The 16,251-nt window shown below is 40.2% G+C and overlaps 1 protein-coding gene across 1 annotated transcript in view; it reads left to right on the top strand.

The window, feature by feature from the left end:
- LOC124789175 (phospholipid phosphatase 5) overlaps positions 1 to 6,347 on the top strand; it is a 49,654-nt gene extending 43,307 nt beyond the window's left edge. The window contains exons 6-7 of the mRNA XM_047256471.1: positions 1,604 to 1,826; positions 5,888 to 6,347. Coding sequence (XP_047112427.1) covers positions 1,604 to 1,788 — 185 coding nt within the window. The 3' untranslated portion in view covers positions 1,789 to 1,826; positions 5,888 to 6,347. The remainder of the gene's footprint in view (positions 1 to 1,603; positions 1,827 to 5,887) is intronic.
- The last annotated feature ends 9,904 nt before the right edge of the window (positions 6,348 to 16,251 follow it).

Here is a 16,251-nt window from a genome sequence, read left to right as displayed (position 1 = left end):
AATGAGGTGTAGCTCCACCCCATTGGCACCATGATGCATCAGGCTTTTGAATGACTCCTTTCCTCAGCGCTGTGTTGGTTGCAGGGGACTTGAGGAACTGGCTGTGCACTTCTGACCACCAAGATCCCTTGATCTCACACCCTGCGACTATTTCTTATGGGGTTATGTGAAGGAAGTTGTTTACATCTCACCGCTACCAATCACTCTGAACGATATGTGGAAACAGATCACTGCTGCCGTCCACTCAGTAACAGCATATACGCTTTCGCATGTGTGGGACGAGTTTGATTACTGTGTCGATGTTTGCTGTGCAGCCAATGGTGGCCACATTGAACATTTATAACATTTATCACATTTCTAATTATTAAATAATTACAAAAACTAATTAATTACAAATTATCAAATGGATATCAAACATTAAGGGAAAAAAACTTTGAAACTTCCTCTTTTCATTGGTGTAAAGCTTGTTCATTTTTGGATTTGTACTTGAATAAATACAAAATGTTGCCATCATTAGAATAACCCTGTATATGTTTATAATTTTGAGAAAAATTTTTGGTTTTACTGCAAGTGCTTACAAGGGAACCTCCCCATCGCACCCCCCTCAGATTTAGTTTTAAGTTGGCACAGTGGATAGGCCTTGAAAAACTGAATGCAGATCAATCGAGAAAACAGGAAGAAGTTGTGTGGAACTATGAAAAAATAAGCAAAATATACAAACTGAGTAGTCAATTTGCAACATAGGCAACTTGAAGGGCATCGTGACCTCATGAGCGCCGTGGTCCCGTGGTTAGCGTGAGTGGCTGCGGAACGAGAGGTCCTTGGTTCAAGTCGTCCATCGACTGAAAAGTTTAATTTTTTATTTTCAGACAATTATTATCCGTCCGTCCGATGCGAGGTAACTGCGCCGTAGTATGGGGACGCCACACCTAAACAAACATCGAAACACATGATGTCAGTCGACTACAGCGCACGGAAGAGAGAGTATTCCTGCTAACGAGGCTCCCTGGCTGACAGTTGACTGTTCACTACTTTGGACGAGAGTGCATTAAATACGTGAGATGTATTCCTTGGGCAATATGAATCCAGCAAATATAGCTCGCGACTTCAATAACAATCACACGGTTTTGCGGTTCGGTCGCAAAACACAGGCGCTAAACTTATTACAGTGAACAGAGACGTCAGTGAACGAACGGACATATCATAACTTTGTGAAAATAAAGAACGTAAAATTTTCACACCAGGGAAGACTTGAACCAAGGACCTCTACTTCTGCAGCGGGGCATGCTAACCACGGGACCACGGCGCTTCTAAGCTTAGACAGTCCTTGATGTTGCGTATCTTCCACATGGACTACTCAGTTTGTATATTTTGCTTACTTTTTTCATAGTTGCACACAACTTCTTCTTGTTTTCTCGATTGATCTGTGTTCAGTTTTTCAAGGCCTATCCACTGTGCCAACTTATAACTATATATGATGGGGGTGCGATGGGGAGGTTCCCTTGTTAGTAAAATACAGCTATTTATGATTATTTGTAGGTTTCTGTTTCTAAACTGGTGCAATAGAAGGAAGTATCTGGAGTTAACTATGTTTTTTTTACAGATGTGTTGTGTGGCTCTCTCTTGGGTCTGTCAATATCATACCTTTGCTATCGACAGTATTACCCAAGTTTAGACTCACTCCATGCCCACAGACCTTACGTTGGTATTATTCCATACTTGGAGCTTGATGCTGTTCGCAGTACAGGGCAGCCACGTCCTCCTGAGGAACAAGTCAAATGGATATAAACTTGAAATCTTCTTCACATACGGATTTAAAGTGCAAGGTAATGCAACTAACAGTTTTTGTGGTAAAAAAAATTAGGAATTTTGTACTGAAGAAATATGCCCTTTATAATATGTCAAGTATTTGAGTGTTATATCATTATTTAAATTGTTATATCATTATTTAAATTGTTGTTTTAACTTTTGTATTTGTTACTGAGGAAACATATATCTAAAAACAAAGATGATGTGACTTACCATACAAAAACCCTGGCAGGTCGATAGATACACAAACAAACACAATCATACACAAAAAATTCTAGCTTTCACAACCAACGGTTGCTTCATCAGGAAAGAGGGAAGGAGAGAGAAAGACGAAAGGATGTGGGTTTTAAGGGAGAGGGTAAGGAGTGATTTCAATCCCGGGAGCGGAAAGACTTACCTTAGGTGGAAAAAAGGACAGATATACACTCGCACACACACCCATATCCAACCACACATACACAGACACAAGCAGACATTTGTAAAGGCAAAGAGATTTGGCAGAGATGTCAGTCGAGGCAGAAGTACAGAGGCAAAGATGTTGTTGAAAGACAGGTGAGGTATGAGCGGCGGCAACTTGAAATTAGCGGAGGTTGAGGCCTTGCGGATAACGAGAAGAGAGGATATACTGAAGGGCAAGTTCCCATCTCCGGAGTTCTGACAGGTTGGTGTTAGTGGGAAGTATCCAGATAACCCGGACGGTGTAACACTGTGCCAAGATGTGCTGACCGTGCACCAAGGCATGTTTAGCCACAGGGTGATCCTCATTACCAACAAACACTGTCTGCCTGTGTCCATTCATGCGAATGGACAGTTTGTTGCTGGTCATTCCCACATAGAAAGCTTCACAGTGTAGGCTGGTCAGTTGGTAAATCATGTGGGTGCTTTCACACGTGGTTCTGCCTTTGATCGTGTACACTCTCCGGGTTACAGGACTGGAGTAGGTGGTGGTGGGAGGGTGCGTGGGACAGGTTTTACACCGGGGGCGGTTACAAGGGTAGGAGCCAGAGGGTAGGGAAGGTGGTTTGGGGATTTCATAGGGATGAACTAAGAGGTTACGAAGGTTAGGTGGACGGCGGAAAGACACTCTTGGTGGAGAGGGGAGGATTTCATGAAGGATGGATCTCATTTCAGGGCAGGATTTGAGGAAGTCGTATCCCTGCTGGAGAGCCACATTCAGAGTCTGATCCAGTCCCTGAAAGTATCCTGTCACAAGTGGGGTACTTTTGTGGTTCTTCTGTGGGAGGTTCTGGGTTTGAGGGGATGAGGAAGTGGCTCTGGTTATTTGCTTCTGTACCAGGTCGGGAGGGTAGTTGCGGGATGCAAAAGCTGTTTTCAGGTTGTTGGTGTAATGGTTCAGGGATTCCGGACTGGAGCAGATTCGTTTGCCACGAAGACCTAGGCTGTAGGGAAGGGACTGTTTGATGTGGAATGGGTGGCAGCTGTCATAATGGAGGTACTGTTGCTTGTTGGAGGGTTTGACGTAGACGGACGTGTGAAGCTGGCCATTGGACAGATGGAGGTCAACGGCAAGGAAAGTGGCATGGGATTTGGAGTAGGACCAGATGAATCTGATGGAACCAAAGGAGTTGAGGTTGGAGAGGAAATTCTGGAGTTCTTCTTCACTGTGAGTCCAGATCATGAAGATGTCATCAATAAATCTGTACCAAACTTTGGGTTGGCAGGCCTGGGTAACCAAGAAGGCTTCCTCTAAGCGACCCATGAATAGGTTGGCATACGAGGGGGCCATCCTGGTACCCATGGCTGTTCCCTTTAATTGTTGGTATGTCTGGCCTTCAAAAGTGAAAAAGTTGTGGGTCAGGATCAAGCTGGCTAAGGTAATGAGGAAAGAGGTTTTAGGTAGGGTGGCACGTGATCGGCGTGACAGGAAGTGCTCCATCGCAGCGAGGCCCTGGACGTGCGGAATATTTGTGTGTAAGGAAGTGGCATCAATGGTTACAAGGATGGTTTCTGGGGGTAACAGATTGGGTAAGGATTCCAGGCGTTCAAGAAAGTGGTTGGTGTCTTTTGATGAAGGATGGGAGACTGCATGTAATGGGTTGAAGGTGTTGATCTACGTATGCAGAGATACGTTCTGTGGGGGCTTGGTAACCAGCTGCAATGGGGTGGCTGGGATGATTGGGTTTGTGAATTTTAGGAAGAAGGTAGAAGGTAGGGGTGCAGGGTGTCGGTGGGGTTAGGAGGTTGATGGAGTCAGGTGAAAGGTTTTGTAGGGGGCCTAAGGTTCTGAGGATTCCTTGAAGCTCCGCCTGGACATCAGGAATGGTATTACCTTGGCAAACTTTGTATGTGGTGTTGTCTGAAAGCTTACGCAGTCCCTCAGCCACATACTCCCGACGATCAAGTACCACGGTCGTGGAACCCTTGTCCGCCGGAAGAATGACAATGGATCGGTCAGCCTTCAGATCACGGATAGCTTGGGCTTCAGCAGTGGTGATGTTGGGAGTAGGATTAAGTTTTTTTAAGAAGGATTGAGAAGCAAGGTTGGAAGTCAGAAATTCCTGGAAGGTTTGGAGAGGGTGATTTTGAGGAAGAGGAGGTGGGTCTCACTGTGACGGAGGACGGAACTGTTCCAGGCGGGGTTCAATTTGGATAGTGTCTTGGGGAGTTGGATCATTAGGAGTAGGATTAGGATCATTTTTCTTCGTGGCAAAGTGATATTTCCAGCAGAGAGTACGAGTGTAGGACAGTAAATCTTTGACGAGGGCTGTTTGGTTGAATCTGGGAGTGGGGCTGAAGGTGAGGCCTTTGGATAGGACAGAGGTTTCGGATTGGGGGAGAGGTTTGGAGGAAAGGTTAACTACTGAATTGGGGTGTTGTGGTTCCAGATTGTGTTGATTGGAATTTTGAGGTTTTGGAGGGAGTGGAGCTGGAAGTGGGAGATTGAGTAGATGGGAGAGACCGGGTTTGTGTGCAATGAGAGGAGGTTGAGGTTTGCTGGAAAGGTTGTGAAGGGTGAGTGAGTTGCCTTTCCGGAGGTGGGAAACCAGGAGATTGGATAGTTTTTTGAGGTGGAGGGTGGCATGCTGTTCTAATTTGCGGTTGGCCTGTAGGAGGATGCTCTGAACAGCTGGTGTGGATGTGGGAGAGGAAAGATTGAGGACTTTTATTAAGGATAGGAGTTGACGGGTGTGTTCATTGGCTGAATTGATGAGTAGGTGAAGGATTAGGTGGGTGAGGGCAATTGATTGTTCAGTTTGGAACTGGTATAGGGACTGATGGAAAGAAGGGTTGCAGCCAGAGATGGGAACTGTAAGTGTGAGGCCTTTGGGCGTAATGCCAAATATCAGACAAGCCTGAGAAAATAAAATATGGGAGCGTAATCTGGCTAGGGCGAAGGCATGTTTGCGGAGGGAATGTAAATAAAACTTAATGGGGTCGTTGTGGGGGTGTTGTGAGGGTGACATGGTATTAGAAGGTGGAAAGTGTAACATGAGGCTGAAATGAAAATGAAAATAAAAATGAAAATAAAAATATATGGGGAGAGATAAATGTGAACTAGAAAGCTACTGGAGATATGGTGTGAAAAAAGGCGAAAAAGTGTTGGTTAAAGCTGGGCTGTGTTGATCCTGTGGTGAACTTGGCTTGGTAGACAACGATGTGCATAAAGGTTAGGTGGTTGTGTTGCCGCCAAAACATGTTAAAGAGTGGAGAAATTCGGGAAAATTTCGAAAAAACTACGTGTAAATGTATTAAAAGGAGTGGTTTTGTGGTGGCAGATTATGAGGATAAGGCTAACAATTGTCTGACGAAGAAATAGTGACGTTAAAACCTGTTGGAAGCGGCTAAAAATGATCAATGATTTGGGAAAAACGGAAATGGAAATAAAGCGAAAGTTATTAGAACTAGCCGAAATGGTTGTTTAATAGGTGAAAGGAACTGTTTGTGAACTAGAAACGGTGGATTTTATAGCAGCGGTAGTGTTGAAAGCGGAACTTTTTTTTTGTTATAGTTTGGAAGTGGGTTACGTATTATTGAGTATATATAGGCGGGATAAAAAGGAAACAGTTTCAGTTTGTAAATCATTTTGCAGTTTTTAACCTTTCTTCTGTCTTTACAGGTTCTCATATGTTTTTGCGAGACAAAGTTCTGCATTTATCCCAGAAAGTTTGAAATTGACACCTGAAAGTATTAGGAGGCTGAACCACTCATGGGATTTGGATGAAGAAGCAATTCTAACAAAGTAATAGAAATAGATTCTGTGTGAAATTCAGCAAAACATCAGGCTTGTGTTGCAGTGGAAGAATTTATACAAATCTCAGCAATGACAATCTTTAATCATGAATCAATATTTAGTGACATACTCACCTTTTATTCTCTTGAATGTGCGCTGGAAGTTGTTTTCTCATAGAATTCCTTTATTCTAATATTAAAGTTCTTATTTCCTTTGTTTCTTCAATTTATATATATATATTTTCTTTTCTTGTAGCTTCAGGAAGAAAAGGTACTGAAAGTTAAGATTGGATTGGATTGGGAATAAAATGAAAGTTGATGGACTAGTTGAGTAAATTAAGATGGTGGTGGAGGTAGGGGGGGGGGGGGGGGAACCGGGGGGGGGGACAACGGACTGAAAAACCAAATGTATCAAGATGAAAGATTGCACCATCATTGAGGCAGCACACAACAGAAAATGCAACAGTTAGGGTTTCAGATATAAAATGCAGTTTAGCTGGTTGACCAAAAGTTGTTTTTATAATTATATTAAATACCTGTCTTACGTGTCTTGATTCGAGTTTCATTAACTTCTCTGAATCCTCCAAAAGAAGGACAGTTTTCACTGTCACTGTTGATTCCTGTCCAGTCGTGGCTAGATTTGAATTATGTTGTGAGGTAATTTTCAGAATGTTTCTAACCTTAAAACACACAAGTAAAGGAGCACTGTTTAAAATGAAACATTGCTGAATCCTTCATATTATATGATCTCTTGTGAATATAGGATGAAGTAACATGGGAAAAGCAATTGTCTTTCTACTCAGCTTTCAACTGTATTAACTTCTTTACAAGGAGATAAAATTTCCAGTTACATAGCTGGATTGTTTAGAAATGACAAACACTTGTCACGAGTAATGATGATTGTGAAACTGCAGACAATATCTTTTTCAGAGGGTAATTGTTCTGTTTTCTCAATGAAATTTTCTTTTTGCTGTTATTAGTGTTGTCATATAATCTTGCACTTTGGTGAAATGTAATCCAAGATTTTTGGTTTGTTAGAACTGTATCTCAGTTGGAACCTTGAAACAGGTTCATCATCTACATACATATTTTGTGGGCAGTCCTCTTTCAGTTGCTCCACCCAGGGATGCATTGCAGATTGTCTCATTACTTCAATCTCCCACAGCCTCTCTTCTTCCATTTCAAACTCTGCAGATGCTCCCTTGCTAATATTTCAGGTATGATGAACACAGCAAACACTTAACCAGAAGTAAAATATGTCATCCATTAACAACCTTGAATCTGTGGATATGTCAGTCTTTCTGCAGCATTCTTTATCTTGGCACCCTAGTCCTGCAGTAATGAAATTTGTAGAGGGAGGGACAGAAAAATGAAATATGCCTTTCATTACAGAAGTGTTTCTCTGTTCAAATAGTGCAAAGAATACGAAAAAAAAATAATATTTACGACATGATGACCATCATTTTACTCGTATATTAGTGAAATATTCTGTATATTAGTGAAATATTCTGTCAGATACATGATAAAATGGGAGGCAAAGATACGGAGGAACTAGTTTTCATATTTCACTACATGTAAGGAAGGATACAAACGTTGTAAGAAATTATGCCCTCGCAGAGATGAAAATTGTCTTTTTGAGATATTATTTAGCAATAATCTGCATATTCTGTATTTTACCTTCTTTCTGTCTTTTTTTCACAGTTGTGAAAATTTCTGTTTTGCTTGTGTTCTAATTAAACATTTGTATGAAGGATGAAACTTGAGAATGTCTGAAACTGTACTGCATACCTAAGGGCAATTAGAAGCATATGAACCTATAAACTTTTTCTTGGTTGTGCTGGAAGGGATGCTATACAGTTTTTGACAGAGATCAGATTGAAAAGCTAGCTTAAGCTATACTTCATCCACCAAGCAACCATAGCTCATTATGAGCAATACGGTGAATAAAATATATTGTTGACATGTCTTCACGTGGTATGTTTCATGGTGTATTCTCCAAAAAGACAATCTTTGGTTTAAAAAGTCTGAATTGCTTGCTGTTAAATGAAGTTGATATTGAATTTTTAAACAGGGCCACATATCAAAGGATAAAAATCTGGAACATTTAGTTTAGACATGATTTAGTCACAAAAGTGAAGATTGTAATAGATAGAGATTTATACAGTGATCAGTTTTGGCAACCAAGGCCCCTTTCTTCAGGTGCCTGATACACAAAGGATGCAACAAAAACATGTGCTGAAGACAGGAAGAGGAAGTTAAAACCACTTAGAGCTGAAATGTAACATCAATTGTTTGGGTAAAACTGTAATTGCTGATACACGATAGATCTACTAAGCTTGTACAAACTGGAATTGTGTACAGGCATGTGTAGAGCATCACACAGTTTGAGTTCTGCAGTGTTATACTGTACAGTGATCTGTTGAATAAGAAGCTTAGTAACTGATTGTTACATATCTTGATAAGAGTCCATGAATCTCTATGCCATGTTTTGTATAAGTCTGACTGTCAGGTAAATGAGAGGTAATGCACCTATGATATCAATTTGTGTAGCTTTTCGTTTACTTTTGTATTGAGTTCTGTATTAATTTCCATTTGTGATTTTGTGTGGTGTAAATGGTGTATATGATATTACAGAAATATTTATAATAATTTAAATAATATAAATGTTTATTTTAGAGAATAAGAATACTTTTCGATGTATTTCAGCAGATAATTTTACTCTCCTTTTCCATCATTTGCTTCTACTATTACAGCAGGAGAAACTAAAGAATCATATCATTTCCACATTCTGCCAGGTGCAATCAGTTTCTAGCAGCCTTGTTAGAATGTTGAATTGTTAGCAGAGTTCTTCAACACTGATATGTTATCAGAAGTCTTTTATAAATTTGTATATTTTTTTCTAAAGGAAATACACTTACAAAGTACAGATAATATGCAGTGTTGTGTGCTTTTATGCCCTTGTTAACATTCGTTTCTTGTTGCAAACTTGCCAGTAATGTCATGTCATGTACATTATAATAGAGCAATGGTTTATAACCTGGGGCTTATTACACTTGGGGTAAAAATAAGAGTGAGTTTTAATTTGTTCCGGTGATGACTCAAAATTATTTGTAAAAAAGTAATCCCTTTTATTGGTTCATCTCTTTAGCTGAGTGGTCAGCATGGCTAACTGCCATGCATAGGGCTCTGATTCAATTCCTGGTACTGCCAGGAATTTTTCCTTGTTGGGAGGACTGGTACGGGGTGTACTCAGCCTCATAAGGTCAACTCAGGAGCTACTCAACCAATTTGTAATGGTTCCAAGGTCAAGAAACCAGACTACGACAATCAGGAGAGGAGTTTGCTGACCAAATGCCTCTCCATATCACATCTGATGAAGCCGTTGGTGGAGGATGACTTGGAGGTTGATTTCATCTGATTGACCAGCCTATGGCCAGTATGCAGAACTTGAACTTTTAACTTAATTCCTATTATCACTATTTCATGGGATACTAATATTTATTGCAATGTCACCAGAAATTTGATTTTGCACTGCTGGATAAGGGTCACTTCTATGCTTTTCCATGCAGTGCTGTATTTGGCTACACACACCCCTTTGATTCCTGCATGATTTCTTACGTCATCTATCCACTTTTCATTAGGATGACACTGTGAAATTTTCTTGTATCTCTGAATCCAGGAAGGAACGTGCCTAGTGCACCTACCATCAATTTGTGTGGTTGCATCTCTTGCCCATCTCCATTTCATTTCCATTGCAATGTGATTTAATTCTTTAATCCAATCTCTTCCCCAACAAGCTTGATTTTCCATAGATTCTGTTAATTTCTGTCATGCTTCTCTTCATTGCTCTTAGAGCAATAATTTTGAATTGAAAATCTATGTCTGACTGCCATAAGTCAAAACTGGTAACTTGCAGTTTCAGATATGTCAGAGATATTGTTTGGAAAAGTGCTTTAGACTTTTTTACTCTTTGGTTTATTTCTTTTGCTGTCCATCCAGTCATATTTGTCAGCAGTACAATATTATATCAGCAACTGTCTTCCTGATTAAGACAATTTTCAGTGAATAAAGAAATATTTTCTTTTAGTGAAATTCAAGTCAAAGTGCAATTTCTTGGATTTCACAAACACAACACCCACACAAAAGATTTTCATAAAATGGGAAAAGGTTTAGTAATACCAGTTACAATTTGCATAACTTACAGACATGAAGATAGGTATTATACTTTGGTAACAATGAAAACAAAATCTGTGAATCGAATGAACTCGTAAGTATTACTTATAATGTGTACAGGGTGGCAGCCAGTCAAGGGAATATTTTAGGGAATTGGTTTAAAACATTTATTTCAAAGGTTCCAGTCAGATCTTTACAAGTTTTCTCCCAGAGCAACTTCAGTTGTGCCTACATGACACAAATTGCCTGTGTTTGAGAACCGAGGCAGTTCTGTCCAGTTAAAGCTGCTGACAAGAGATGTCTTGAGCCCCATGCTGAAACTGCTAGCAAATACATGCCATTGATTTTAGTCAATAGCGTATGTGGGTTACAGGTCATGTGTGGGCACTGGAGGATTCTGGAGTGCAGAACACAGTTGTTTCTCTCTCTCTCTCTCTCTCTTGCGATTCAGACCTCGAGCAGAACAGAAGTATTCCGTGGGGAGCAGAGCCTCTGGCTCTGTGTTCCATGATTGGCCACCAACATAAGTTAACATGAACCGCCTCGCCATCCAATGCCCACTTACTTAGTTGTGTATCCTCCTAGACTGGCCTACACGTGGTAACTTCTGACCTTAGGTGCACTCTTCGTATACCATACAATGAAGTATATACTATTTATTTTACCTAATTTCCTGTTCTATCATTTAACGGCAGGCCTGGATGTCCACTTACAAGTCCTGACTGCTCAACCTCCTGTTCATTGTCGTAATAGGCTGGTTGCCACAACCTCCTTCCCTCTGCTTGCCCATGTACAAATGTTAAGTCGCCGACATCTAACCTAATATAAAAAAGAGTGTTAGAAATAAACAGTACCAACTGTCTCTTTGAGCCAGTATTTTCTTGTGTAGTAAAAACGAATGTACAAACCCTGGGAGTTTTATTTATTTTAATGTTAACTAAATATCATTTGTCAGTTTAAAAGTAGGTGTGTCTTTCTTGTCACTCTACAGGTGTCATTTTATAACAACCGTCATATTTTGTAATTTTATTTCAGTGTGACTAGCATTTGTGATGCAGCAGACACCACACTGGTAAATCAGTTTCTTCCTACACTTGTTGCAGCAGTGTAGATTCAATTTTTCAGGTCAGCTAAATACTTTGATAGGGGAGTAACATGCACACAGTCTTTAATAAAACCTCAGAGAAAGAAATCCAGTTGCATCAAGTTTCGGGAGTGAAGTGGCCATGCGTTTGGCCCTTCGTGGGACCAAGGAAGCAATTATCGAAGAAACCTTGAACTTCCGTGAGCGAATGTATTAATGTACTACATGAACCAAACCTGAAGTTGTTTGTAAGTTATCTCAATAAGCTTCAATATGATTCCAAAGTTGTAAAGACCTTTTAGGCTCACCCTGTATAGTCTTGTTTGTAACTCATTTACTGATGTCTAGCTTGCTGTTTCTATTCTAAATTGGTATCACTGCAGTCACTAAATACGATTTGAAGAACAATGTTATGAAACCAGTAACACTAACATAATGCTGATATAATTTTCTTTTTGACACTGGTTTTCGTCTTAGAGATTACCATCTGGTAAACATATTGATAGACAGCAAATATTTAGACACACACACACACACACACACACACACACACACACACACACACACACACAAAGTACAGGCAATCTTCTTCTTCATTTTGATTGTTCAGCTGTGTTCCACCTTTCTTCCCTGTTATTCAGGGGCTCTAACAAGGTGAGATGGGGCGGGGTTGGGGATTGACGGGGAGGTGCTTAAGCCCAGCTCTCCTTCCAAACTTTTTAATGAAAATTAATAATATCAAAATAACTCTGACACATGTAGATGTTGACATGACTGTACATAACCCAGATCCTCTGAAGGACAGCATATAACTGACTGAACAGCCGCAGCAGGGCTGGGGATCTTTTGTGTTCGAGAGTTTAAATGTTTAGTGGTCGTTTTCATTGCACCTCTCTATGACTCAACGGTTCCTCTATAGGGTTAGTGGCAATCTGTCCCTTTTTTTTTTTTGCTATAATCCATCATTTACAGTTTGAAAAGTCTTAATGATACTAGTAATCTTACGTTGAACAGGGAAACCAGTGGCAGACTCATGATTCTATGAAACTTCTCCTGTTTGTCACTCAGTACATGATGTTCCTTTATTTGGCTCTGTGATTTGTTGTGTACCCAATTTTTGCAGTCTGTGGATGCAGTTGAACAAACACTGCTCTTCATATTGTAAAGTAGCAGAATGGGATGACTCTCAACGAAAACTGTGATTCTAACTGTATTGAAGTACCTCATGCTATACCGTGATGTTTACACAAAGTAGTACAAACACTTGAGCATCCACTGTTACACTGTAAACTCAATATATTAACGTGATTGGACTACCTGGACCATAAAATGTAATAAAAATGTGGTGAAGTAGAGCTACTATCCAAAAGTATGTGCAACAGATGTAAACAAATGTAAAAGCCTGCACTTACAAACTTAGTACTCAGAAACTGATTGTAATTATTGTTCAGCTAAGTTTAAAGATGCAGGATTCTTGTTAGTATCTACATGAAGTCTGGGAACACTTTCAGTTATTTATTGCGCATGAACTAAACATTATACAGTTGTCATACAATTGCATTTTGAAGAGAAATTCTGAACGTTGTTTTTATAAACTTTAGATATGCGATCCATGAGTGACCTGGCAGACATCAATACGGTAATCTAATTCGTGCTATACCTGTCCCAGCATGGAATCGTCGACTGTGGCAGTCGCTTCCCATATTCTCTCCCAGATCTGTGCTACATCATGTGGTAGAGGCGGTACATACACCATATCTTTAATGTGGCCCCACAGAAAAAAGTCACACGGCGTTAGATCTGGTGATCGGGGAGGCTGTTTCACGAAACAGCTCTCCCCTTCAGTAGCTCAGCCAAACCATTGCTGCGGCAGCTCCGTCTTCAGATACCCATGAACTTCACGATGGAAATGGGGTGGAGCCCCGTCCTGCTGAAAGATGAATGGATAGTTTGATTGCATTTGAGGCATCAGCCATTGCTGCAACATGTCCAAGGAGGAATATCCAGTGGCAGTGCACTCGGCAAAGAAGAATGGCCCATACAGTTTTCGACGTGACAAGGCACAAGAAACATTTACCTTTGGGGAATCACTCTCAAATTCAATGCATTGGTGTCGATGCTTTGTACCCCAGGTTCGACAATTATGCCTGTTCACTTTCCCATTAGTGTGAAAAGTGTCTTCATTGCAAAAAATTAAGCGATCAACAATGCCATCATCATCCTCATTCAATTGTTGCAACTGCGAACAAAACTCAAATTGCTTGTCTTTGTCATCATCATCGAGCTTCTGCACTAGCTCCAATTTGAATGGTTTCATAGACAGCTTTTGTCGCAGAGCTTTCCAAACTGTCATTGGAGCCATTTTGAGTTCATGGGATGCATGATGCATGACGAGGCACAGCCACCATTTCTTTGGACTTCTTATGAATGTCTCTTGCACGCGCTCCACATTCACTTCATTCACACTGGGACATCTGCTTCTCTTTGCCGAGCACAATCATCCTATTGTTATGAATTTGTTATGCTAGTGGTAAATGGCCTTCCTTGTTGGTGCTTCTTACTGTACTTGGTTCTAAACATCCATTGAACAGCTGTAACACACTTGTTGTTGTCGAACTCCAACAACCAGAAAGCTCACTCTGCACCTGAACTCAACACCCAGAAAGCTCGCTCTGCACCTGAAGTCACCATGTTTGCGACTAGCACAGACTATTGGCAAATTACCAAACTACGTTATGGCGGTATACATGAAAACAAAACAAAAAAAAAACTTTCAGGGTTTCTCTACAAAATTACATATGTATGATATTTGTACAATGTTTGGTTCTTGTGCAATAAATAATTAAAAGTGTTCCTGAACTTTATGTACACCCTTTATTTTGGTGATAATAACTGTATTATTTTGGCATGTTAACCATTTTAGAAAGATTGTGACAGTTTTAAGTATAAATTCTGTAAGTTGTTTAAGAAACCCAGTCAACTTTTAATTGTAAACTTCAAAATTACTGTTTGAAACAATAAAGCCATGATGTGGCTTGTATTGTCTCAGACTTTGTAAGGTCAATGTCAGTTTATTAGGCTAAGACAGCAGCTCTTCTGGGATTTGTGAAGAGTAATCTGCTTTTACAAAAGGTGAGTGTATATGAAATTCCATGTAAGTGTGGTAAAAGGTGCATAAGACAAACGATACACACTGTAAAAGAAAATTGGAGTGAACACAAGTAATACACCTATCTTATACAACTGTGGCTGAATATTGTATTTCAACTTTAATTCCATGGATTATGGGAAAATTAAGATACTGGTCACAGCCCCCTCGTACTGAGATTCAGTGGCCAAGAAAGCCATGGAAATACAATTAGCAGACAACTGGCTCATCTGAGACGAGGGTTTCCAAATTGACAAATCATGGTAACCATTTTTTCATGTCTGTCTCTCAAAGAAAATATTGAAAGTCTTCATGCCATCTATAATTATCAATAACACTTTGTAAGTGCTGTGGATTCACTGAATCTACACTTGCTTTGTTTTACTTTTATATCCATCAAGTTTTATCTATGACATGATGCTAAGTGCGTTTACTCCACAGTGTGTAAAGAGATTTTTTAAAGAAAATGATCGTGTGGCATTGGTGGCTGGAACGCCATATCCAGGGGAGTTCGGCCACCTGAGTTACAAGTCTTATTCCAGGTGATGCCACATTAGACGACTTGCATGTTGGTGATGATGAAAAGATGGTGGTGGTGGTGGTGGTGGTGGTGGTGATGATAACACAAAACCAGTCCACATACGGAGAAAATCTCCACCGTGGCCAAGAATTGATCCTGGGCCTGCTGCGTGGTAGGCAAACATGTTTTCACTCAGCTAAGCAGGCAGACAGAGATTTTAAAACTTCCAAGTGCATCACCTTGAGAATATTTCAAAGATTCTCAGCCAGAACATCGGAACATCAGTTGAAAATATCTCGGATACATGTCCAAAAAAATGAGGAGAGGTTTAAAATTACTGTTTGAAACAATGAATGCTCTCCTGTTTCAGTTGTTAAAACACATACAAGGTACAGTGGGAGCATCCATGGTAAGAGTACTGTTGTCTCAAGATTTTGTACGGTCAGTGTTAAGTCATCTTTATGGCGCAAATAAACAAATTATTAAGTTCATTTACGTTTCGGCTACATCAGTTACTAGATTTGATAACCTGACGTGTTGATCCTGATATTACAAAGAGCCCAGACTTACTTTAAGGTGGAGGCAGTTTACAGCAGCCTACACATCTCTAAATATGATCATCAAGAAATAGCAAGTTAAGTATCCAGTTTGGATGCCATTAAAGGGGGCTATATTTTAACACCTCAAAAACAAGCATTAATCTGTTTCTTGTTACAAACTAAATATTTTCGTAAGTGAAACCTTACGTACACTATTGAGTTGAGCATTCTCAAATTAATCGACTTAGATATTTTGTTGAACATTTTCTCTTGACGGACAGAAAATTATGGAGAATAACTAGCACTCCAGCTGTGACGGTATCGGTTCTGCATGACAGAAACAAACAAACAAACAAGCAGTGTGGCACGCACCAATACAACAAATGTGGCAAGCCATTCAAGAATCATGTGAGTAACATATGTTTAGTGACCCTTCTGTGTCTAATTAGATGCTGATCAAGAGCAGCCCACATAGCCACAGATCTTGTACTGTCTTGGACAGTATCACTATACAGATATTTTCACAGAAGAGTCTGGTATTTCATTTTCCGTAGTCTTAACATAGCAATATCTTTTGTGTTGTGCTATGCTTCAGGATAAAACAAACAGTAAAAACCAGGGTCCTGTAGCACTATTGTGTTGGCAACCATTTGCTCACCACGTCTTTCTTCTTTAGCATCACCGTCAGCTTATTCCGAAACCATGGCTGCGTTTCCCGTCAGCTGATAGGACTATGAAGAGAGGCTCACTGCATAGCATGCAATGGCCGTTGTGCTCAGCCCTAATT

The sequence above is a fragment of the Schistocerca piceifrons genome, chromosome 1 (assembly GCF_021461385.2).
Source record: "Schistocerca piceifrons isolate TAMUIC-IGC-003096 chromosome 1, iqSchPice1.1, whole genome shotgun sequence".
Lineage (NCBI taxonomy): Eukaryota > Metazoa > Arthropoda > Insecta > Orthoptera > Acrididae > Schistocerca > Schistocerca piceifrons.
The sequence above is the reverse complement of the archived record's forward strand: the minus strand, read 5'-3'. Positions and strand labels throughout refer to the sequence as shown.